The 25,211-nt window shown below is 43.9% G+C and overlaps 1 protein-coding gene across 4 annotated transcripts; it reads right to left on the reverse strand.

The window, feature by feature from the left end:
* Positions 1-5,563: 5,563 nt before the first annotated feature.
* SULT1C2 (sulfotransferase family, cytosolic, 1C, member 2) lies at positions 5,564-25,211 on the reverse strand. Of its 4 annotated transcripts, XM_011980549.1 has the most exons (9): positions 24,779-25,211; positions 19,992-20,164; positions 19,473-19,598; positions 15,121-15,215; positions 13,047-13,082; positions 9,591-9,717; positions 9,020-9,114; positions 8,691-8,871; positions 5,564-5,928 (listed from the first exon to the last, which is right to left on the reverse strand). In XM_011980549.1, exons 2-9 carry the CDS (start codon positions 20,140-20,142, stop codon positions 5,816-5,818), a joined length of 924 nt encoding a protein of 307 aa, XP_011835939.1. In that variant the 5' UTR covers positions 20,143-20,164; positions 24,779-25,211; the 3' UTR covers positions 5,564-5,815. The 4 variants fall into 4 exon arrangements, with proteins under 4 accessions (XP_011835939.1, XP_011835938.1, XP_011835941.1 ...); XM_011980548.1 differs by lacking the exon at positions 15,121-15,215 and having other exon boundaries at positions 13,047-13,186; positions 24,779-24,985; XM_011980550.1 differs by lacking the exon at positions 15,121-15,215 and having other exon boundaries at positions 5,569-5,928; positions 13,047-13,144.

Consider the following 25,211-nt stretch of genomic DNA (forward strand, 5'->3'; position numbering starts at 1 on the left):
TCCTCGATTGGTGACGTGTGTCACGAGTTAGTGGACTTTTGCTTCACATGCTAGACCATAAAATCCACAGGGGAAGGGCTTTGCTCACCGCTGTATCCCCATCATTCACACAGTACCTGGCACATAGTACTTGTACAATTGAGAATGAATGAATGAATAAATGGATAAATGAAGGATGGCTGTAACTCTAGGAGGAAAGAAACATAAAATCATTTCTTTTTAACTGTTAGTACATACTTATGGTGCAGGCATATGTGGGGAGAGGGTGTGCTAGGGCCTTCTGCATGTTAGCTTGAATACTGAATTTCCTGGGGCTGGTTCTATTTCTTGTGTCTCTGTTCCTGTTAGATTGGTCCCTCCTTGCTTGAGCTGTGGACGACTGGTCGAGTTGCAAAACACTGTGTTTTACCATTGTGGTGGCTTTTCATTCTTGACCCCGATTCTAATGTGTTCTAGTTGCCATGTAGTTTCCACTGGTTGTTGAAAGCCTGAATTTAAATGTGATTTGTGGGTGTTTGAAAAACTCATAGTCCCATGTAATCTCACAGCATTAAACTTCAAAGCTCTTTGAAATACTAAACCTCAAAGTCGGCATGTTTAGGTCCTAGCTAGTGAAGAAAAAGGAAGTAGAAAGAGTTTAAATCAAATGACAAAGATTATTTTCTTGACAAACTTTAGTAAGGCTTTTAACATATCTCCTATACCCCTCTGTGTAATCCCTTGAAAAATCCAGTTTTTGCAAGAAAACTATTAAGTCAATGTAGCAGGAACTCCCTACCCTCAACATCTGATCACATTCTTCATCCGCCATCACCACCTAGGTGATATCTAATCACCCTGGTCTATCTTTAGCAAGAATCCCGTTGGATCACTGTAGCCAGAACCCATCCCTTTCCTTACCCATGATGTTTCCTCTTAGGAATTTTCTATCCTTCTTTCTCCACCCTTCTACATGGCTATAAATTCCCACCTGCCCATGTTATATTAAGAGTTGAACACAATATCTTCCACTGCAAGACCCCATTGCCATGGTCCCTACACCTGTGGAGGTGGTGCTGACTAAAATCTGGCCTACCATGCTTTAAGTGTCAGTGAATAATTTTTTCTTTAGCAGGACCAACCAATCAGCCAACCACCAGCCCACCAACCAACCAACCAATTAAAAGTCAGAACTCATTTTATCATTTGGGATCATAGCTCACCCTGGGGTGAATGATTTTCTTTTTTTTAACCATCTTTGTATTAGTCCATTTTGATGCTGCTGATAAAGACATACACAAGACTGGGTAAATTAAGAAGAAAAGAGCTTAATGGACTCACAATTCCACTTGGCTTGGGAGGCCTCACAAGCATGCAAGTACTAAAGAACTGTGTCTGCAATTAAAATGCAAAAGACCAGGCACAGTGGCTCATGCTTGTAATCCCAGTGCTTTGGGAAACTGAAGTGGGAGGATTCACAAGCATGGTGGAAGGTGAAAGGCATGTCTTACATGGCAGCAGACAAGAGAAAATGAGAGCCAAGTGAAAGGGGAAACCCCTTATAAAATCATCAGATCTCGTGAGACATATTCACTACCAAGGGAACGGTATGGGGGAAACCGTACCATGATTCAATTATCTCCCACCAGTCCCCTCCCCACAACATGTGGGAATTATGGGAGCTACAATTCAAGGTGAGATATATGTGAGGACAAAACCAAACCATATCATTCCTCCCCTGCCCCCTCTCATATCTCATGTCCTCACATTTCAAAACCAATCATGCCTTCCCAACAGTTCCCCAAAGTCTTAACTCATTTCAGCATTAACTCAAAAGTCCACAGTCCAAAGCCTCATCTAAGACAAGGCAAGTACCTTTCATCCATGGGCCTTAAAATCAAAAGCAAGTTAGTTACTTCCTAGCTACAGTTGGGGTATAGGCATTGGGTAAATACAGCTATTCCAAATGGGAGAAATTGGCTAAAGCATAGGGGCTATAGGCTGCATGCAAGTCTGAAATTTGGTGGGGCAGTCAAATCTTAAAACTCCAAATGGTCTCCTTTGACTACATGTTCACATCCAGGTCATTCTGATGCAAGAGATAGGTTTCTGTGGTCTTGGGCAGCTCCACCCCTTTGGCTTTGCAGGGTACAGCCTCCCCCCAGGCTGCTTTCACAGGCTGACATTGAGTTCCTGTGGTTTTTCCAGGTGCACTGTGCAAGCTGTGAGTGGAGCTACCATTCTAGGGTCTGGAGGATGGTGGCCCTCTTCTCATGGCTCCACTAGGCAGTACCCCAGTGGGGACTCTTTGTGGGGGCTTCAACCCCACATTTCTCTTCTGCACTGGCCTAGAGGAGGTTCTCCATAAGGACCCTTCCCCTGCAGCAAACTTCTGTCTGGACATCCAGGCATTTCCATACATCCTCTGAAATCTAGGTGGAGGTTTCCAAACCTCAGTTCTCAACTTCTGTGCACCTGCAGGCTCAATGCCACATGGAAGCTGCCAAGGCTTGGGGCTTGCACCCTCTGAAGCCATGGCCTGAGCTCTACATTGGCCTCTTTCAGCCATGGCCAGAGTGGCTGGGATACAGGGCACCAAGTCCCTCAGGTACACACAGCAGTGAAGGCCCTAGGCCCAGCCCATGGAACCATCTTTTCCTCCTAGGCCTCTGGGCTTGTGATGGGAGGGGCTTCCAGGAAGGTCTCTGTCATGGCCTGGAGATATTTTCCCCATTGTCTCGGTGATTAACATTTGGCTCCTTGTCACTTATGCAAATTTCTGTAGCTGGTTTCAAATTCTCCTTAGAAAATGGGTTTTTCTTTTCTATTGCCTTGTCAGGCTGCAAATTTTCTGAACTTTTATTCTCTGTTTCCCTTTTAAAATGGAATGCTTTAAACAGCACCCAAGTCACCTCTTGAATGCTTTGCTGCTTAGAAATTTATTTTGCTAGATACCCTAAATCATCTCCCTCAAGTTCAAAGTTCCACAAATCTCTAGGGTGTGGACAAAATGCCACCACTTTCTTCCCTAAAACATAGCAAGAGTCACCTTTACTCCGGTTCCCAACAAGTTTCTCATCTCCACCTGAGACCACCTCAGCATGGATTTGATTGTCCATATTATTATAAGCACTTTGGTCAAAGCCATTCAACAAGTCTCTAGGAAGTTCCAAACTTTTCCACATTTTCTTGGCTTCTTCTGAGCCCTCCAAACTGTTCCAACCTCTGCCTATTACCCAGTTCCAAAGTAACTTCCACATTTTTGGCTGTCTTTATGATAGCACCCCACTCTACCAGTACCAATTTACTTTATTAGTCTATTTTCACAGTGCTGATAATGACATACCCAAGACTGGGTAATTTATAAAGGAAAAGAGGTTTAATGGACTCAGTTCCACGTGGCTGAGGAGGCCTCACAATCATGGCAGAAGGTGAAAAGGTATGTCTTACCTGGTGACAGGCAAGAGAGAATGAGAGCCAAGTGAAAGAGGAAACCCCTTATAAAATCATCCGATCTTATTCACTATTATGAGAACAGTATGGGGAAAACTGCCTCAATGATTCAATGATCTCCCACAGGGTCCCTCCCACAACATGTGGGAATTACAGGAACTATAATTCAAGATGAAATTTGGGTAGGGACACAGCCAAACCATATCAACATTACTTCTTTATACAACAAAATTATTTTCAGTGTTAATCATGAATAGAGACAAATAATAATAATAGTAAAGAAATGTAGTCAGTGAAACTTGTATTCAACTTTTTGTATAGACTCACGTCAGTAAAAAAATCAGAATGACAATTTTAATAATACTAAAATGTCTACAAAAAGTATAAGTCAGACAATTACTAAATCATACCACTGGTGTAAGGTTTTATTTTCTTGATTCCTTCTTAAATTTTAAAACAAATAACACTTAGAAAAGAGTAAATTTTGTTTTTAAAGTTATTATTCAAAGTCAGTAAACGTCCTGTATGAGGACAACTTTGTACTTACTAAACAAAGGTGTGAACGTTGCTGTTCACACTCTTAAATTTTACTGTTTTAAATTCTGGATACAACTGAAAACCCCAAGTCATTTCAGAGAATGAGAGAATTGAACAAACTCATGTGTTCTGCTTCTTTTCCTTTACAACTACTGTGCCACCATCATCTATGCCAAATCTACTGTTTACACAGCAATATCCAAATATTGCAGGGTTGGAGACACAGGTTATACCTGCAGTGAGCTTTGTTATGAACTTAACCTTGGAAGGAAGGAGGCAGAACTACATCTGCCTGCCGGAATTGTAGAGGTAGACTCTATGCCTGGGGTTTCTGAATTAATTTCCATACACAGGTGAATAAGACATGAAACCAAACAACAAAAAGTTTACAATCTAGTGGAGATACAGATCACTTTTATTTATTTACATAATAAAAAGTTGCTTATTTGAAGCTCACATGCATATAGTTAAAACTCGGTAGTAACCTAGCTATTATTTAGAACTTAGGCCAATAGGAGTTTTTCTTTTCTTTTCACTTTTCTTTTCTTTTCTTTTTTTTTTTTCAGGGAGAAGTATTTTAACACTGACATTGTTTGGAATTGCCAGTGCATGGTAATAATAAAAAGCAGTCAGTTGAGACCAGCCTGGGCAACATAGCAAGACCCAATTTAAAAAAAAAATACCCTACGAAATCCAACAACAAGCAGTCAGAATTTTAGTTGGCTTCATTTATTCCTCTTATTTCCTGCTTCCAAGGTGAACTGCTCCTACTACCCTCAGCTATGGAATGCCACTATTTGGGACTAAAAGGGTCAAAGTTGAAAATCTGTGATTTGTCGCAGTCATTTATCCATGCATTTTTTAACTCCCTCTAGAAGTTCTCAAGGGCACTTGCTGTGTGCCAGGCACTGTATTAGGTACTAGGAATAAATACTGCATGAGACTGAACCCCAGAAAATTAACAATTAAGTGAGAGGTATAGATAAGAAATTGCCGAGTAAATACATAACAACAGGGCTGCAACTGGGACAAATATGGGAAGTGTGGGAAAAGAACACCTCACTTGGTTTAGGGCTTCCCAAAAGGGTGGCATTGAAGCCAAGACCCAATTACCTCCATGTCTGGGAGCCATGCCCATGCTAACATTATTGACAGCCATCCTGTCTCCACCTTTCTGCTTTAACCAGGACACAACTTGGGTTCCCAAAAGGCCACCATCATGCTTTCTGTTTCCTATATGACCTACCACTAGAACTATTAATCAGGTTTTGGTCTTCTGACATCTCCTCTGGGCACTTCCATTTTATTCCCACCCACCTGTGAGAGCACTCAGGCCATGTTTCCTCAGGGCCGGCTGCACCAGGGTTGCCCTCAAAGTGTAGTGTTCCTTCTGATAGTGACCAGACAGAACTCCAGGATTGAGCCCAGGCTGGAGGTGCCTGAATGGTCAGGACAGATGCCAGAAATTTTGTTATTAATATAGATATAGCCTAATATTTGGACTTATATTGAAGGTAGTATGATATTATAGACTGGGAGACTAGGACACACTTTCCAGAATAATGGGGATTGAAACAATCCTTTTGTATTCAAGTCATATGTTTTACTTAGTTTATTAAGCTATCTTATATCTTACTTCGGAAAGAATAGTTGGGAAAATGGGCATTAGACATGATCCCTTTTTAAAAATGAAGTAGTGACATACTGTTAATCATCACAGAGATCGTTTGTACTACATCCTATACATTCACAATATGCTTTCAGAGATTCTTCTGGCTGGGACTGAAGGATTGAAGACAGTGTTTGCACTCTTGCCATCCACCTTTTAATTGTGTTTACATCTTGCTCAGAGTTCCATGCAGAAGTTTATGGAGGTTCCTTCCATCTTTTTTCTATAGATGTCATCAAACCTCTCATTCTGGGCAACAGTGAAGTGGTTTTTCCAATCCCCCACAGTTCCTAGAAAAAGGAAGCCAAGACAGGAGTGTCACTCTCTGATTGAAAGACGTGGTGTCCCTGAGTAAAGTGGTGTAGTGCCCATACTGAATCTGGCCTGTCCACGTACCTGACTCACCCAACTCCCCCTTCAGTGGACACCTGTCCGTGAGCAGCTCTTCAATAAGAAGCAGTCCTAGGGGACTCTGTGCAGGGGATGGACTTCTAAGTCAGCTGGACAACTGACCCAAGGCAGCTAGTGACCTGCATGACCTGGCCCCACCTGTAGTGTATTTACCCGATGGATTACTACATAGACATAAAAGAAGGATGAACTACAGACACAGAACCACATGGAGGAATCTCAAAACATTATGTTGAGCAAAAGACACCAGACACAAGAAAGTAAATACTGTGAGATTCCATTTATGTGAAGTCCAGCAACAGGCAAAATCAATCTAGAGTAATAGAAATAGGAAAAATGGTTGTCCCTGGAGGTAGACATTGACTGAAAAGGGGCACAAGAGGGAACTTTCTGGGGTGATGAAAATGTTTCCTATCTTGATTGGGGTGCTGGTAGTGTGGGTGTATACATTTATCAAAATGAGTTGAACTATATACTTAAGATCTGTGCATTTTTGGTATTTTGATTATATCCCAATAAAAAATAATTTTGGAAAAATATGAATGAGGTACTATTTTTCACCAAACAACAACTTAAACTAATTTTAAACAGGGGAAATACTATTTTCCCCACCAATACCTCTTCCAGAAAATTATGCAACAGAAATAAAAGCATCAGGAAATAATAATTTATGCACAAAGATACTTACTGTAACATTATGTGTAAAAACAAACATTGAAAACAACAATAATTATAGTGTCTATCATTAAGGGAATAGTTGGATGAATTATGATGTATCCTTAGCTTGGTATAACATTGGACCAAAAAATCAATGAGTTGTATGAGTCTATCTGCCTTGCCCCAGAGGGGTTTCTCATATCCTGATAAGTAAAGGTATAAAATATGACCCCATTCTGCATTTTAGGGAGCAAGCTTTCATTATGGTTACATATCTTTATGTCTGTATGAGTCTGAAGAAGTAGGGTGTATAGAAAGATGGTTATGTATGAGCCTGAAGAAGGGCACCTTGACAAATCATTACCACTGATTATCCAAAGAGAAAAGGGGTAGAATTTTTTTGGTTTGTTTGGTTTGGTATGGAACACTGTTGTAGATTGGAAAATGCAACAACATAAATTCAAGCACGTGCAAAATCAAAGAGGAAGATGAAAAGATGTTTCAAAGTGGTGTGTATACCATGATTTCACTGTTGTGAATAAAAAATGTGTATGTTATAAATGAGAGAGAAAGGGACTTCCATACTTTTGGTAGTTACTTCTTGAAGGTGGAGTTTTGGTGGAGAGACTTTTAAAAAATATAATTTTATATTGATTTTATTTATGTATTTATTTATTTATTTATGGAGACAAATCTCGCTCTGTTGCCAGGCTGGAGTATGGTGGCGTGATCCTGGCTCACTGCAACCTCTGCCTCCTGGGTTCAAGTGATTCTCCTGCCTGAGCCTCCTGAACAGCTGGGACTACAGGCGTGTACCACCATGCTCAGCTAATTTTTGTATTTTTAGTAGAGACAGGGTTTCACCATGTTGGCCAGGATGGTCTCGATCTCTTGACCTCATGATCTGCCTGCCTGGGCCTCCCAAAGTGCTGGGATTACAGGCATGAGCCACCATGCCCAGCCAATTTATTTTTTAAGAAGAGCTGGTGTCTTGCTCTGTCACCCAGGCTGGAGTACAGTGGCAAGGTCCTAGCTCACTGCATTCTCAAACTCCTGAGCTCATGTGATCCTCCCACCTCAGCCTCCTGAGAAGCTGGGAATACAGGGATGCAGCACCACACCCAGCTAATTAATTTTTTTTGTAGAGATGGGGTCTTGCTGTGTTTCCCAGGCTACTTTTGAACTCCTAGCCTCAAGCAATCCTCATGCCTCGGCCTTCCAAGATGTGGGATTATGGGCATGAATCAATCTGCCCAGCCCAATTTAATATTTAACAATGACATGTTTTGCTTTTTAAATTAGAAAGTGATAAAGTTTTTTTTCTTAAAAAATACTAGGTGGGCCAATTAGAATTCCTCCTTTGGGAGGAACTAAGAAATACTGAGGATGAGGCAGTTCTCAAGAGTAGTTGTTGAAACTCATGAAGTAGAGCAGGTTTGGGCAAGGGTCAAGACCAAGTTATGAGCAGAAACTGAGTCATCAGAAGTTATAAAGAGGGAGAAAGTTGTGATGGGTGGAGAGACGGGAAGCTGGTCAGCAGAGGAAGCCATGCCTAATAGATACGTGAAAAGCAGCCGAGTCCTGTAAGTGGTGGAGCGTTGGAGCAAAGAGCCATCCCTCCTGCTGCTGATTCCTGGACCCTGAGAACCAGGGGCCCCTGGGAGGTCTGGACCAGTGGTGGCTCCTCTTCCTAGTTTTCTATGTGATTGCATTTCCTTTATTGTCCAGTGTGAATCCTCACAGTAAGCCCCTTTCATTGGGGCTGGCTTGGGGGACTCTCTGTTCCTTGCAACCAAATACTGGAGCAATATCCTAGAAAGCTCTCTTTTACAGCAGGATCAAATCCCTGCTTTTATTAGAAACACATATTGGGAATAGTTGAAGCACATTGTTTTAGAATTAATAAAACTCAATATTGTACGCTAAGAGGCAGGCAGGATGTTATGAGACAATCTGAGTGTATGATAAAAGAGGCCCCACACACCTTTTCTCATGAAGGAAGAAATTGACTGGTCCATGATAGATTTGGAAACTGTAGAACGATTTGTCATGGGATTTTCTTTCATTTTCTCAAATGACGTCTCCTGGACAATTTTATCTAGCACTGTTTCATCCAAGTTCTTTCCCATGAACTGCATCACCTTCCGAATTTCATGCTTTGGGTCCTGTGGCAAGGGTAACATTGGACTGAAATGGCTGAGAGTATCAGAAAAAAATACTACAATTCTCTGGGATGTCCTTTGAAACAACTTTGAATTTCTCTGCACCTGAAGAACCACTTTAAAATGGTTCTTCTGCAGAGCCTTCACTCACCCTCTTTATGTCCTCATAGAAGAGGAAGAGAATCTGGTGTCTGTCTTTCATCTCCCACCATCCTTTCACATGGTCAAACCAGGAACCCCAAACCACTGAAATAGACACAAGAAACAGAATGGTCTATGTAGGCATCGTACAAAGCCTTCTGAGTGTTAGGGATTTTCCTGTGAGTTAGAGAGAGAAAACCCAAATTCTGGGTTAGATATGTTGTAAGAGTTCTGATCTGTTTGATTTTGAGGGTGATGTAGATGGGGACAGCCTTGGAGTTACTTGCCCCAACATCTTCCCTAAAGTGGCTTCCTGTCTATTATGTGCAATCACATAGGGACAAGGACACCCTTTGGAAGAGGATGACTCTAATTAAAGGCTTTGAATCAGGTGGAAGATGTCTGCTGAGGGCTGTGGGCATATACTTAGAAAGTGGCCAGCTTGCTCTGCCCAGTCCCAGTCTGTGGTAGGACACACCTGATGAGGTGCAGGCATTCTAGGGGATAAAAGGCTACCTGTGATTCCCTAGACCCAGCCTAGCTGGAGTGAGAATGCAAGGCTGTGAAGGATGTTCCTGTACCTTTTCCATTGATGAAGGTTTCAAAATATTCTTCCCAGGTACCAGGGTCAGGAAGCATGTGGTTCATCCTTTGGAAATGGTAGTAGGAAACCATACAGTCTTTGGCATTTCGAGCTACATAAAGGAACTTCGGGGTAAGAAAAGAGGTGGGTAAAAGATGGTATAAAAAGTGGACCTTCCCAGAGTTCCCTTAGGCGGAGCCATCCTGCAGGTTGCTGTGCACTCTGGCTCAGTGTTGTGGTGCTTGGCCTTGTGACCTCTCTCTTTTTTCTGTCCCTGCTTCATCATCAGTCTGCTCTCTACTTCAAACTCAGTCCTTTTAATTAGCTAATCAATTAGGGATTGTTGAAGATTAGATTGCCTGATTGCCCCTTTGGTATCAGGAGCAAAATATTTCTCTATAAACTATGACCTGCCACGTGAATAGGAGACTTCCACAGTATCAGCGTAAACTGATGACCCCTCTCGCACCCTCCCAAAGATGCACAGAAGCTTCATGTTTAAGAGTTTGAGTCACAGAGCAAGAAAATAGCTTCTTTTTTTCTCCTGGCCTCCTCAGCTTGAATGATTTCCATCTCTAATAATTTCAGCTCTGCCCCTACAAAGTTCCTTCAAGTTCCACTTTGCCCACAACTTCACATCCCTCCACCCTCCCAACCTTTCATTTTATGAAATCTGACTTTTTTTTTCCAGTACTCAGTTCACATTTTAACAGCATCAATCCCAAATGGGCCTCTTGACTACACATCTCAGATCTATGAGCAGCTATTTCAATGCTGTGCTTTTTCATTCATTCACTTTTAAGCGGTTCTCAACTGGGGATGATGGGATGGTTGTGTCCACTAGGGGACATTTGGCAATGTCCGGAGACATTTTTGGTTTCACAACTTGGAGTGGTGGTGCTACCGGCATCCATGCAGGGGCCAAGGATGCTGTTCTACATTCTACAATACACAGAAGAGTCCCCCTGCTCCCACCCACAAGAAAGAAAAATCTGCCCCAAATGTCAGGAGTGCTGTATTAATTATGTCTTTTATATTCTGCATCTGATACTTTGACATCCTAGGGTTTTGCTGACTCTGGAGGAACTGCCTACAACACCCTAGAACCTACACCCCCAACACCTCCACTGCTGGGCTCTTACACACTGGGCCACTATTCACCTGCCCTGATCACCCCAGGGTCAGATACCAGATGACTAGGCCCAGCCCCTGTGGCTGAAAGCCTGCTGCAATGGTTCAAACTGGCCAATCCCAAGCCTCCTTACCCTGTCTCATCTGTTCCTTTCCAAAGAAACCACATCAAGGCTCTTGCCCATGTCTCCTACTCACTCTCTCTGCCTCCTGACCTATCCCATTGCTTCCCTGTGAGGCTCTGTGTGACATGCCATGCCTCCCGTTCTAGGGATCTGCGAGGATATACTTCTTCCTTATGACAGTCACCACTGTACCTGCGTGTCTTGTCATGCCTGATTATATCAACTCCCAGGCCCTTTAGAGCAAGTGCTAAGGTTGAGGAACACTTCTCCTGAAAGCACTGACTCTATTACTGTCTACTAAGTCCTACTGCCCATCTTCTCTTCTCCAACTTACCAAGCTGCCAAGCACCAGTAAAGAAGGCTTTAAGAAATGTTGATTTAAAAAATTCCCCGAGTTTCTAAATTTTTTATCCTCAGTTTTCTTCCTCTTCATTGCTGCTTGGTAATCCTTTTATTAATCCCTCCCGTGCTCCATCTCTTGGCTCTTAGCTCTAGCCACAGGTCTCTCTTCTCTCCTCAAACCTTTACCCTCAAAGCTTCCTGTCTGAGTTCACTAATTCTCTGTGCAGCTGTTCTGCACTTTAACCTATGCTTGAGTTTTTAATTTCCATGATTTTATATTTTTTTGTTACAGAAATTCCATTTATTCACTTAATAATTCTGTGTCTAAAAGTAGCATCTTATTTCTTTTTTATTTTTGATTCACTCTTTCATTTATTCACACAACTTGAACCTTCTTTTATTTCTACAGCTGATAATTATATTGTCTGAAGTTCCTGAGGTCTGACTCTTCCACAGGTTCTTTCTGAAGACTGTGTCTCATGGTGGCTTGTTCTTTTGTGTATTTTGTAATGTGGGATGGTGAGCTCAAGTGGGGATCCTATGGGGGGTCTAAGTTGCAGCTGTGTCCCTCCAGAGAGGACCTGAGAACACTGGCTGTGGGGTCTACCTTGTGTAATTTCTCTGCCTGTAGTTTCTTGGACAATGCAAGGAGTACAATTTTGAATTTCAAACCCTGAGAGAGGAAACCTGTGGCTACACATTCTCAAGGGAGCTGAGAGCCTAGGTCGAGGCAGAGCGGTTCCCCAAGGTCTTCCTCTGCCTCCTCCACCCATCCATTGAGGATGTAGCCCTTCAGCAGTCCCGGCTTTGGCTCCTCATTCTTCTGCTTCCTTGTGCCCTGGGCTTTGACCCTGTCCCTGTGCAGCCATTAAAACTCAAGTTGTTGGATTATCCAGGTCATCAAATTTCCCCAGGAGAGTCCCAGTCTCAACTTGCCTCTCTGAGTTTCAGTTCCCTCTGCAGTTTATAAACCTAGGGACTTTATTTTGATCTCAGTTATGCATTTAAAAGGAAACTTGTGATTTTTTAAATGCTGTAATCCTGGATGTTTTACATATAAGTGCTTCAGGGGTTCAGAATACCTAGTTTGCCATAGTTCTGGAAATGGAAGTTTTTGTCCCCTTATCCAGCATTACTGAAAGGCCTGAAGTCATTTGATGTGAGTCCTCCAACTTCACTCCAGTCCCCTAGAACATATCTTTCTTAGCCCTTCTTTCCCCTTCCTTCCTGCCTTTAAGGAAACAGTGCCCCACTTTCTTACCAAGGCTGGCAGCTCAGTTTGCACCCTTGACTCTACTTGCTCTACAGCCACTTCCGTATTTACTCAGAAAGCACGTGTCTAATGCCCTCTATGTGCCAGGAGCTTATTAGGCTCTGCGGTGCATACAAATAAAGTCACAGAATAAATAAAACAAGGAACTCAAAGTCTACCAGAGGATGAGGTGGGGTGTCCTCAAGAGCATTGCTCTGTTCATCTGTTTACAGTTTGGGGAGATCTTTAACTCTTTTCCTTTCATTCTTCCCTCCCTGGTTTGTTAGAGAGCCTCCCCATGGCCTGCAGCCTAGGATCATCATCTTCTCCCCTTCATTTCACAGCTACACTTACTGCACTCACTGCCTCCTCATTTCTCTAGTTTCTTCCAAATATGTAGTCTGGCTCCTGCCTTCATGTCCTATTTGAAACTGTTCAGGTGAATGTCCTGCTGAGTGTAGAACTTTACTTTTTGTCTTTGCTGGTAAGCATCAGAGACAGTGGAGAGGCAAAGGTGATGACGAATGTTCTGCGTTGGGGTCTGCAGGACTCGCTTTGGTTGGCTTACTCTCCCTTCCGTCACAGGGAGCTGTTGGTATCTTACCTTGCAGTTGTTTTCCCAGAAAGATGGCGGCAGCAGCTGAGTGGAAAGGTGAGTCTTTAGTATCCGTGGAGAGGGCGTTGCTTTGGCTTTTTCCACACCTTTAAAATAGTTCAAGAGGAAACATCTGTGTAGTACAAGCACTACCCGGGGACCTCATGATCCAGGCTCTGTCCAGGATATCCCATCACCCACCTATCTTTCTGCTAGTCTCTTGACTTTCTTCTGGGATTTTACAATGGGATTATTAATTTTCATTTTTGTGGAATCACACAGCTTGAGTCCTGGATGGGGCCTTAGAGTTAATTTACTCTGTCACTTTAAGGATGAGGTGATAGAAGCTGAGAAAGGGCAGGTGATGTCTTGCTGAGGCACAGTCAGCTAGGACCAGAGAGCAGAGGCCTCCCTCACCTTCCTGCCAGCCAGAGATGACCCCCATGTGCCTGCAGCAGGCTGTCTCATGTACCTGGCCTGTTTGCAATCACTTGTTTCATTTCTAAAAACATATATGCTTGCTGGCCTGTGAGTCATGATTTCTACTCTCTCATTTAAAAGCCTTAATGAGCACTTTGTGCAAACATTGTGTTAAGCTGAGGTTAGGGGGAAAAGGCAACAAAGATGATAAAAACACAGACCTTCTCCCTAAGGAGCTTCCACTCTGGTTTGGGAATCAGAGGCTCATGCAAATCACGTCAGAGGAGCTGGGTCAAGTTAGTGCTGAGAATCTCCTTCCTCTTTAAGACCAAATACTGTTCCATTGTGTGTGTATCCGCATCTTGTTTCTCAATTCGTCCATTGGTGGCCACTTGGGTTGTTTCCACCTTTGGGCTATTGTGAATAATGTGATTTTGAATGTGGGTGTACAGGTATCTGTTTGAGACTACGTTTTTATTTCTTTGGGATATATGCCCAGAGGTGGAATTGCTGGATCATGTAGTGATGGTAATTTTTGTTAAATAAAAAAGTGTTTGGGCACTAAAAAGAAAAGTTGGAAAACCATCTTTAGCTGTTTTTGAAGTCCGTATTCCTTAGAAGACCTGCAAAGCTGTCCTGCCTCTAGTCTGTTTCCTCAGCTCCACCTCTACGCCAGCTCACACTCGGTCCTTTCACGTGCCCTGGTCCTGCTGCTCCAGGCCCCTGTGCCTCCCTCCAGCCCTCATCTCTACACATCTGGTCCTGCTTCCCCAGGCCCCTGTGCCTCCCTCCAGCCCTCATCTCTACACATCTGGTCCTGCTGCCCCAGGCCCCTGTGCCTCCCTCCAGCCCTCATCTCTACACATCTGGTCAGTCCCGCTCACTCTTCAAGGGTCTCTCCAAGTACTTTCAGTGCTAGTGACATGGTGGCCTGAACATTATGAAGATCTTTCCTGTTAATCACACACCTGCAGATTCTGATGAAAACACCAAACACTCATTTAAGTGCAGAATCAGGCTCATAAGAAAATAAGGGGAGCCTCCAGGGACCAAAGTGAAGAGGGAGGGAGCTGCAAGATGGAGAAGTGGGCAAAGGCTTTGATGACAGCTGCCTGGAGTGGGTTCACCCATCGGACACCCAGTCCTCAGTTCAGTGACCGCTGCTCAGGGAGGAGGCTGGTAGGCCTGGGCTTTAGTGAGGCACAGATTAGGAACAGAGACCCATGCATTAGCAGGAGAAACTCAAATGCCTTCTACCTCAGTGAAAGGTTAGAGAGAAAAACACCACCTACTGACAAAGAGAGGTAAAGTAATTTCCTTGCCTCACCTCTGGGTGCAGAAAAAGAGGCTTTCTTGAGAACTCATAACCACTATCCTGTTTTCATACTACATGCATGGATATGAAATCATACTACCTGCTTGGACCAGAAGTTAAACTATTGTAGATTGGAAATGTTCCAATGTAGGTGTGAGATCAAGAGAGGGAGAAAAAAACTTTTTATACAAAATTACAAAACAAATGAGGGAAAAGCCTTATGAACAAGAGCAGAAAAAAACAGGTGGAAGAACTAAACCCTTAGTGACCTCCATTATTGGGTACCTGATAGAGAATATAAATAACTATGTTTACAATATGCAAAGAAGACCAGGTGTAGTGGCTCACATCTGTAATTTTGGTGCTTTGGGAGGTTGAGGCAGGTGGATTGCTTGAGCTCAGGAGTTCAAGACCAACCTGGGCAACATGGTGAAATCCTGTCTCTAAAAAAAAAAAAAGCCAAAATTAGCTGGGCATGGCGATACACACCTGTAGTCCTAGCTACTTACTCGGGAGGCTGAGATGGGAGGATTGTTTGAGCTCAAGAGATTGAGGCTGCAGTGAGCTGTGATTGCACCACTGCACTCTAGCCTGGGTGACAGAGTAAGACCCTGTCTCAAAAAAAAGTGCAGAGGAATGCAAGAGAAAATTGAAAACATGATCAAGGAAACAAGAGACTACTAAAAAGACTGGGAAGATTTATAAAGTGTTTGGACGTGAAAACCTACAATGAGTAGGGTTAAATAGCAAAACATACATAGCTGAAAAGAAAAACAGTAGCAGAGCTAAAGAAGCACAATGTAGAGAAACACAGAGATGAAAACTATAAGAAACCTTAGCAGACATAGAGGACAGAAGGGAAGGTTATGGGTGGAGTTGGACTCTCAGTTCCAAGCTGGGGAGCAAATTCAAGGAATCTGCCAGAAAGTGAGATCTGCAGGCCGGTTGATTTCCTTCCTGGTACTCATGGCTCTCCTCTTTCCTGTTACACCTGATTTAATGCCCTGTGGGCAGTAACCACTTAATGCCTAAAAGAGACTCAGTTCTCTAACTGGGAAATCTGTACTCAGTCATTATGGTCCTCTGATGGCTCACAGTCATCCTTCCTGCCTATGACAAGTAAGAAAGCCTGCTCCTACTCCTGATCCAGCCCTGTTGGTGGACTCAGCCCAGCTCCAGCTCCAAATTTTTCTGCCAAAAAACCCCTACAGGAGAGAGATACTGTGGAGCTGGGGCTTTACATAAAGCAGTTGACCAGTGTTTTCTTTTACAAACATAGGTACATTGTACATTCTGCCCCACCACACCCTTGCCCCACCTCTCTCTCATCAGTGATTCAGAAAAGCCCCATGGGGTTGCCTCACCCACCAGGAACACCATGATGGTTGCTCAGACTCAGGGTGGAGAAGCACAGCATGGAGAGTGTGCATGACACAGCCCAGGCTGCAGGGCCCGTTCCCAAGCCCACTAGCGGGAAAGAAGGGGGCAAACGAGGTCATTTTTGGCCTTCATCAGCTGCACTAAGATTTTAGCCTTGGGATTTGTGCCAAATTGCATGTGGCTGTGTGGGATAAATCAATTCAGCCAATACTGTAGAAACAGCCCCATGGGAGTACAAAGTCAAACAGAACTTGTTTCTTGCCATCAGAGTTTGTGGTCTGGCAGGAGACAGAAGCAGAAAATTAGTAATGACAGCAGTTTATCGTTTCAGGTGTCACCTCCAGGAACTGTTCTTTGGCCATGTTCCCCTCACCCTGCCAATAGCGCTTCATGCTTGTTGTTACATCATCTGCATTGGTTTCTTCCATGGGACCATAACTTATTGAGGGCAAGTAGGTGTGAAGTCTTATGAGCAGCATAGGCCCTTGAGCATAGATGTTTGCTGAAATGGAGTGGATCATTCCTAGATTTCACCTATATACAGTTCACACACACGCATGCATGCACACACATGCACACAGGTCTTTTCAAAGTCTTTCCAAACCAATTCTTTGTGGGTCACAGATGCAATCCCTTTTGTCACAGAACGTCTGTGAGGCTGGGAGTTGATGGAGGAGCAGAAGGGGGGCCTGGAAGGGAGACTGACCATGCAAAGTACAAGCTCGTCCATTGTCCAGTAGTGCCTGACCACTCCAGAATGCTCCAAGGGTGGTTGAGACCTTTGGCCAACAGCCATGAGTCTACATCAGCACCTGGTCTCCTCCCAGTGGTGCTCCTCACCTCGGCTAGCAGGGATTATCTGCTGTGAAAGAAAGCCACTGGCCGGGTGCAGTGGCTCATGCCTATAATCTCAACGCTTTGGGAGGCCAAGGCGGGTGGACCACGAGGTTAGGAGTTCAAGACCACCCTGGCCAACATGGTAAAACCCCCCGACTCTACTAAAAATACCAAAAATTAGCCAGGCACGCTGGCAGGTGCCTGTAATTCCAGCTACTTGGGAGGCTGAGGCAGGAGAATTGCTTGAACCCAGGAGGCAGAGGTTGCAGTGGGCCGAGACCATGCCATTGCACTCCAGCCTGGGCAATAGAGCCAGACTTCGTCTCAAACAAACAACCAACCACTGCACAGCTGAGTCTCCAGCCAGCATTCAGCTGTCTGTGGCCGGGCAGATCATAAAGGCTGAGACCGTTTGTTACTCTCACACAGGGCACCCTCGTTCATAAAGAGGCCAGGGTTCCTCTGTAGAACATGCCAAGCTGGCTGATTGATTACCATTCTTTCTCCGGATTCTATAGCTCTATCCTGGTTTTTAATGCTGATTTAGTGATTGAACACTCTGCTCTCTACTGCTAAGAATACTTCATTGGAAATCTTGTTTAGGCCTCTCTTCTTTCTTTAATCTCTCACATTGTCAGAGGTAAGACACTGGGCAGCAGCAGGGGCAGGAGGTAGAACAAAGATCAAAAGCTGTTCTTGAGCTGGGTCTGGTGGCTCATGTTTGTGATCCCAGTGGCTTGGAAGGCCAAGGCAGGAGGATTGCTTGAAACCAGGTGTTTGAGAGCAATCTAGGAAACATAATGAAACCCTATCTCTACAAACAGTTAAAAAATTTGCCAGGTGTGGCAGTGTTCACCTGTAGTCCCAGCTACTCGGGAGTCTGAGGTGGGAAGATTGCCTAAGCCCAGGAGTTCCAGGTTGCAGTGACCTATGATGGCACCACTGCACTCCAGCCTGGGTGACAGAGCTAGTCTCCTTCTTTAAATAAACAAAAAATGCTGGTCTTAGATAATTAGGGAACACATGGGGTCATGGGGCCTAGAGAGGTGGTTAGTAAAGATGCCTCACACGTAGATAGTATCCTCTGAGTGTCAGGCAATGCTTCAGGCTTTTTACCTGTATTGGATTTGTTAATGCTCACAACAACTCTTTGAGATAGGCCTTGATTCTATCCACACTTTGCAGCTAAGGAAACTGTGACACAGAGAGGTTATGTAAACATTGTGAGGTGAGTGACAGAGTCAAGATTCAAACGTCATGAGGTGAGTGAAGGAGTCAGGATTTAAACCCTGGTAGTCCTTACCTATTATACCATCCTGCTGCTCAAGGAGCAGAAGACCAGACACACACAAAACAGCAGCCCCTGATGGCACATGGAGTGAGACCGTGGTTAAGCAGGCAGAGTCTGGCCTGTTTATGGGGTCAGAGTCCCACAGGTAGTTCAGAGCAGGGCACTGGGTTACAAAGCCGGTGGTTACCTACCTAGTGACCATTCTCTTCTCTTTGAGAGCCAGAGGAGCCACAGGGGCTGGATGGTGGGATCATAGGGGAGATCAAAATCCTTTAAGGCTATTCTGACTTGGAGACGCCTGCTTGTACAGGTTACAAGTGTCTTGTGTGCATCAGATCAGGGACTTTCTAGCTCAGGACATTTTTAGGGATTTATCGGACCTCTGTCTACAGTTGCTCCAAGTCTAGACTTCATGCTAGAGTTGCATTGACTACATTTTCATAGCTTCAGCTACTGTGCTTCCAGTTTTCTATCACATGGATCTCTGCAATGCTGCAACTTAGGGAAGTAGGCCTTCCTCCTATCCTTGTTTTGCAAAATAGTTCCAGCAGCTCTAGTTACTTGAAATATAGCCTTCTGGTTATATTTTTTAGCTTCCTTTATTTTTTGATGTGAAGAGAAACACTTCCAGGTTGAGCATTACCTGAAAAGTCTTCTCTATTGAATAGAAATAATTGGTTCCAAATGCAATGGGGTGTGTGTGTGTGTGTGTGTGTGTGTGTGTGTGTGTGTGTGTGTGTGTGATTGATTCTTGGATACTCGCCTAGTTGCACTGGGCTTTATCAGGTTGGGGTACAGAGAGAAGAGGGAATAAATGGCTTACAGTTTCTCACATCTTCAGTATGTCCTACAGTTGCACATGATCAGAAGGAGGGCTTAAGAAGAAAACAAGGCAGAATCTGACCCTAGCACACACCCTTTTCACTTGGTGATTCACTTTTGGCAAAAAATCTTAAATAATATGTAGACAGAGGATGAGAGGAAGATAAAAGGAAGAAACATATGACAGTGAAAATGAGAGAGAAAGAGAAAGAGAAGAGTAAGGAGAGAGGGAGGGAGAGAGAGAAGAGGAAGGACAGAGGGGGCAGAGAGAGAGAGAGAGAGGAGAGAAGAGAAAAGTAAGAAAAGACAGGGGAAAACAGAAGAGAGAGTGAAAGAAAACAGGAAGAAAGAAAGAGGGAGGTGCTCTCACCAGAAGGTTGGGGTGGCCGAGCCCACTCAATGAAAGGATGGCGGTGTTGGATGATGGCTCGCTGGCACTTCTCCACGTCCCCATTCTGTTCAATCATATCCACAATTTCCTGAATCCATGTTGTCCCTGAGGCTCAGAAAGGAAGGGTGAGAAGGAGAAACCTGTTAGACGATCTTCCCTGAAGAGTCCGGAGTAAACAAAGGAGATGTAGAGCTTGGTGTTTGCATCAACCTCCACTCAGGTCAGGATCCTGTTAGCCAAGAGGGATGGACTTTGATCTCTGTAGGGAGTGGAGCAGCACAGGCAAGGCTCCCCCAACCCAGGACCAGTGCATGGCAGAGCACAGCAGCTTTCCTGGAAACCCCAGGCATATCAGGCATCCTGCATGAGTCCTGAGCTCTGAACCCCACTGTGGAACAATAAGAAGGAGCAGGTTTCCTCTCAAGGGGAATTCTAACTTAAGTGACAAGCCGGTGCTGGCTCAGCAGGTCTTTGCTGTCCCTCCTGCCCTGCAGTCACCTGCTTTAGGGTAGGTGCAGATGAGGAGATCATCTGGTTTGGCCTCGAAGCTCTGGATTTGGCTCCAGTTGTCCACAGTTGCAGACTGCAGGAGGGTCCCCTCCACCTCTTTCAGTTTTATCTGTTTCCCTAACTCTGAGGTCAGGGCCATAGTGTCTCAGCGTTGGGGGTCCCTATGGGAAAAGAATAGAGGAGATTTTTAAAGAAGTTGTGGTAAAATACACTTAATACAAAATTGATCATTTTAACTGTCTTTAGGCGTACAGTTCAGAGGCATTAAGTACATTCACATTGTTGTGCAATCATTATAACCATCCTTTTCCAGAATTTTTTCATCTTCCCAGACAGAAACTCTGTATCCATTAAACAATAACTTCCCATTCCCCCTCCCTCAGCTCCTGACAACCACCGTTTTACTCTATTTCTCTATGGACTCTATATACCTTATTTAGGTGGAATCACATAATATCTGTCCTTTTGTGAATGTCTTATTAATTAAGCTTAATCTTATGCTTAATTGCAAACTTGATTTAATCTCTTCAAGGCTCATCTGTGTTGTAGCATGTGATAGGATTTCCTTCCTTAGTTCACTGTAGGTATATACCATTTTTATTTTTTGAGACAGAGTCCAACTCTGTTGCCCAGGCTGGAGTGCAATGGCATGATCTTGGCTCACTGCAACCTCTGCCTCCAGGGTTCAAGCGATTCTCATGCCTCAGCCTCCTGAGTGACTGGGATTACAGGTGCCCACCACCATGCCTGGCTAATTTTTGTAATTTTAGTAGAGACAGAGTTTCGCCATGTTGGCCAGGCTCGTCTTGAACTCCTGACTTCAGGTGATCCACCCACCTTGACTTCCCAAAGTGTTGGGATTACAGGCGTGAGCCACCATGCCCAGCTTATATTTTGTTTATCCATTCATCTGTTGATGGAAACTTTTGGCTGTCGTGAATTAGGTCTCTGTGAACATCGATGTACAAATATCTCTTTGAATTATTGCTTTCAATTCTTTTTGGTATATACTCAGAAGCGAGATTGCTAGATCATCTGGTAATTCTATGTTTAACATTTTGAGAAAATGTTACAGCATCTTCCACAGCAGCTGCACCATCTTAAATTTTACAAGCAGTGCATAAGTGTTCCAGTTTTTCCAAATTGTCATTAACACTTGTTGTTTCCTGTGTTGTTTGTTTGTTTTTTTGTTTTTGATAATAGCCATCCTAATGGGTGTGGGGTGATAAATAGCTCATTGGGGTTTTGATTCACATTTCCCTAATGATTAATGATGTTGAGCATCTTTTCATGTGCTTATTGGCCATTTGTAGGAGAAATATCTCCTTTGCCCAGTTTTGCATTGTGTGTGTGTGTGTGTATGTGTTTTGTCATTGTTATATTGAGGGAAGACTTTTAAATGCACCAAAAGGAGAAAGCTGAAGAAGTAAGCCACTATTACTCAAGGATAACTGGCTACTGGGGTGCCAGAAGACATTTATTACTACTGTTACTAATGAAATAGTAGTTAAAAGCTAACATTTATCAAACACTTCAATTTACCATCGCTGGGCTGAGTGCCTTGTATACATTAATTTATTTTAACTTTTGCTGAATATGAGTGATAGAACTTCAGAGCTGAAAGGGTCCTTACAGAAAATGTAACAGTACATGCTTGCTAGAGGTTGAATAAAATAATCTGGCCCAGCTGCTTCATGGAATGGATGAGAAAACCAGGTGCCCAGATTAGCGAGGCCAGTTTTCGTGGTGGCTTCTGCTTCCAGATTGAGCTGAGCCCTTTAAGATGAAGACAATTTTCGGAAAATGAAAGGCAAATTATTTCTGAAAAATTTCAAATATGAAAAGCAGCTGTATTTATAATACATCAAAGAAGGTGGAGTTTGGACAGTACTCCTGAGATTACGGTGTGATCAAATTTAGAAGAGGAGGGATAAGAACAAACATTTCTTGCAGGCCTTCTATATTAGGTCCTTCATGGACTTTTCTTTTTCTCTCTTAATTCATATGACAATTTTATTAGGAAGGAATAATTATCACCCTCATAAATGTGAGGAAGCTGAGAGTTACACGATCATAACTTGCCCAGGATCACAGCCAACATCTGTATACAAATCCTATATTCTTTCTTTAAAAATTGCCTTTTTAAATTGTGAATTTAAAGGCATACATTGCAGAAAATTTGGAAAAAGTCCAAATGTACAAGGAAAACATCTATCACACAGAATTGTATTTCTGTCTTTTTCAAATGTATATTGTTGTAGGCAGAATAATGGCCCTACAGATGTCCACGTCCTAATTCCTAATACATTACATTGTGTGGCAAAGGGCTTTGCATGTGGAATTTAGGTTAAGAAGCTTAAGGCAGGCCAGGCATGGTGGCTCACGCCTGTAGTCCCAGCTACTTGGGAGGCTGAGGCAGGAAAATGGCGTGAACCCGGGAGGTGGAGGGCGACAAAGCGAGATTCCATCTTAAAAAAAAAAGAGAAGAACCTTAAGGCCATGAGCATGTCCTGTATTATCCAGGTGGGCCTAATGTGACCACAAGGGCACTTAAAAGTGGGCAAGGGTGCAGAGGAGCCAGTCAGAGAGTCATATGGTAGAAGAAGTGACTGGAGAGTTTGGAAGTATGAGAAGGACTCAACTTGCCATTGATGGCTTAGAGACAAAGGGGAACACAAGACAAAGCATGGCCTCCAGAGGCTGAGAATGAACCTCAATCAACAGGCAAATGGGACCTCTGTCCTACAGCCACATGAATCTGAATTCTGCCAACAACCAGAATGAGCTTGGAAGGGATTCTTCTTCAGAGCCTCCAGAAGGGAACACAGCCCTGCCAACACCTTGATTTTATGCAGAGACACCTGTTTGGATAAACGTGTGTTGTTTTAAGCTGCTAAATTTTTGATAATTTGTTATGGCAGTCATAGTTATAGAAAACTATTTATACATAGTTATGAACAAAAAGTATATATATATAAATGTAAAATTACAAAATTTTATACTTTTTGGATACTGCTGTGGTTTGGATGTGGTTAGTCCCCACCAAAACTCTCTGTTGAGGTTTAACTGCCAGTATGGCAGTGCTGGGAGATGGGGTCTCGTGAGAGGTGTTTGGGCCATAAGGGTGGATTCCACATGAGCAGATTAATGCCATCTCCCAGAAGTGGGTGAGTTTGGTCCCTTTGCACATGTTCACTTGCCTTTCTATTTCTTCACCACGTCTTGATGCAGCATGGCTCTCACCGGAAGCTGAGCAGATGCCAGCACCATGCTCTTGGACTTTTCAGCCATCAGAATCATGATTCAAAATAAACCTTTTATATTTTTAAATTACCCAGCCTCAGGTATTTGGTTATAGCAACACAAAATGAACTAAGACGGATGTTATCATGATTTGAATTGTGTCTCTCTAAGTTCGTATGTTGAAGTCTTAATCCATAGTATGTTAGCATGTGGCTGTATTTGGAGATAATGTCTTTGAGGAGGTGATTAAGTTAAAATGAGGCCACTAGGATGAGACCCATTCCAATTTGGTATCCTTGTAATGAGAGGAGATTAGGACACACAAGGCAACACCAGGGATGTGTGCACATAGAGGAAAGACCATGTGAGGATACAGTGAGAAGGTTCTCCATAGTGTGGGGGTGAGGGGAATGGTGAGTCTAATTCTGGGGTTGAGTCTGACGTATTTGTGGGACTTCCCAATGTATACCTGTAGGCAGGTGTACATGTGAGCTTAGGGCTCTGGCCTGGAAATAATGTCTTGAGAATCATTCATGCAAAACATCGACCAACTCTGTGGTAGGCATTGCTCTGCGCAGGTAGCTGATGACCAAGGGCGTGGGCATGGCTGTGAGTGTGTGCAGAAGGGTACCTGCTGCTGAGGACCAGGGCAGTTAAGGGCTTGGCTGTCCAGTGTACTGTGGATCCCACTGTATTGCTCTTGTTGGAGGCCTGCATGGGGAGTGATAGAACCTGGCTAAAGCTGGGAGAAGGAGATGCGGCAAGAGATTGGGGCAGCTGGGTAGTGCAGTGGGAGCAGAGGGATCTGCTGGTTCCCACAGGAGAAGTCCCAAGTCCTTCTCACCCTCCCCAAGCCCCTCATTGCTGGGCCACATCAGCACATGGTTCCTGTCCTTGAAGAGTCAGGCATTTAGACACACACATTTTCCCTTGAGCAGCCAGCAGGAACCTTTTCATCCTATCAGGCCAGATCACTATGGCCTCCTTTGTGAAGGCATCCCTGACTCTGTAAACAGAAGTAATCACTCCTTTCCATGGGATCTTATAGTATTTTGTGTGCAAAACTTTATAGATCTTACTCCATGTCCTATAGTTACTTGCTTATAAGTCTGGACCCTGGAGCACAGGATCTGGTTCAGTCCCCTTGCAGGCCCAGCATGTGTCTTAGTCAATGGCTGGCATAAGAGGAGGACTCTCATGGAAGAAGAAATAGTCTTGGCCAGAGAAGTTGAGCTGGCCGTGGAGGAGGGTGGGACAGAGAGTGTATCTGGGAAAAGATCAGGGTGGAAGACAGAGATAGTATTATAGGGGAGAGAGCCTTTGGAGGTGATTGCCTGGGGTCCTGAATCTAGGTCTGAATTTTTAGGCTGGAGGCTTTTGGTTACAAAGCTCTTTTATATTATTTTATCAGATTCTTAGGATCTTTTCTGGTTTGAGTAAATGCATCTATAAAGTCACACCTATGTGGCTAAAGGTTAAAAAAAATCAATTAACGAGTTAGGTACAGAATTTCTTTTAAGCTGTATTCTTACCTTCAAGTTCCAGCTGAACGTCAGCAGCTCAAAGGCCCACTCAAGGGTCAGTGGGCACGGAAGGGACTTTCACAGAAAGCAGACGGCAATTGCAGAGGCTCAAATTACTACTGTGTCAGAGTTACAGGGGCGCTCAGCAGGTAGCCAGCACTTTGGGAGGCTCTCAGCTTCACTGTGGAAAGTTGAAGCTTTTACTGGAAGAATCCGGATTGAACAGAAACAAACCCTGTGACCTGGCCCTGGGAGGGAGAACTTCTCGCTGTACCATGATCACTCATGTGACCCTGACTACTGTGCAAATATCAGCTCCCCTCTCGTGCACATGAACTGAGGGCACACTCTGCCCTCCCCTTGGTCTCCACCTAGAGTTTTTCACATCTCTCCTGGCCCTCAGCTGCTCTGACCCCTCCCTCCTCCTGCTGGTCTAGAAGCT

The sequence above is a fragment of the Mandrillus leucophaeus genome, unplaced genomic scaffold, assembly GCF_000951045.1.
Source record: "Mandrillus leucophaeus isolate KB7577 unplaced genomic scaffold, Mleu.le_1.0 Scaffold214, whole genome shotgun sequence".
NCBI lineage: Eukaryota > Metazoa > Chordata > Mammalia > Primates > Cercopithecidae > Mandrillus > Mandrillus leucophaeus.

Coding starts and splice junctions, on each gene's coding strand:
- SULT1C2 (XM_011980548.1), bottom strand. CDS start 20,142: ATGGCCCTGACCTCAGAGTTAGGGAAACAGATAAAACTGAAAGAGGTG. Junction 19,599..19,991: donor CTGCACCTACCCTAAAGCAG/GTGACTGCAGGG, acceptor TCTGAGCCTCAG/GGACAACATGGATTCAGGAA. Junction 5,929..8,690: donor TTCTTCCTTCATGAGAAAAG/GTGTGTGGGGCC, acceptor TCCTTTTTCTAG/GAACTGTGGGGGATTGGAAA.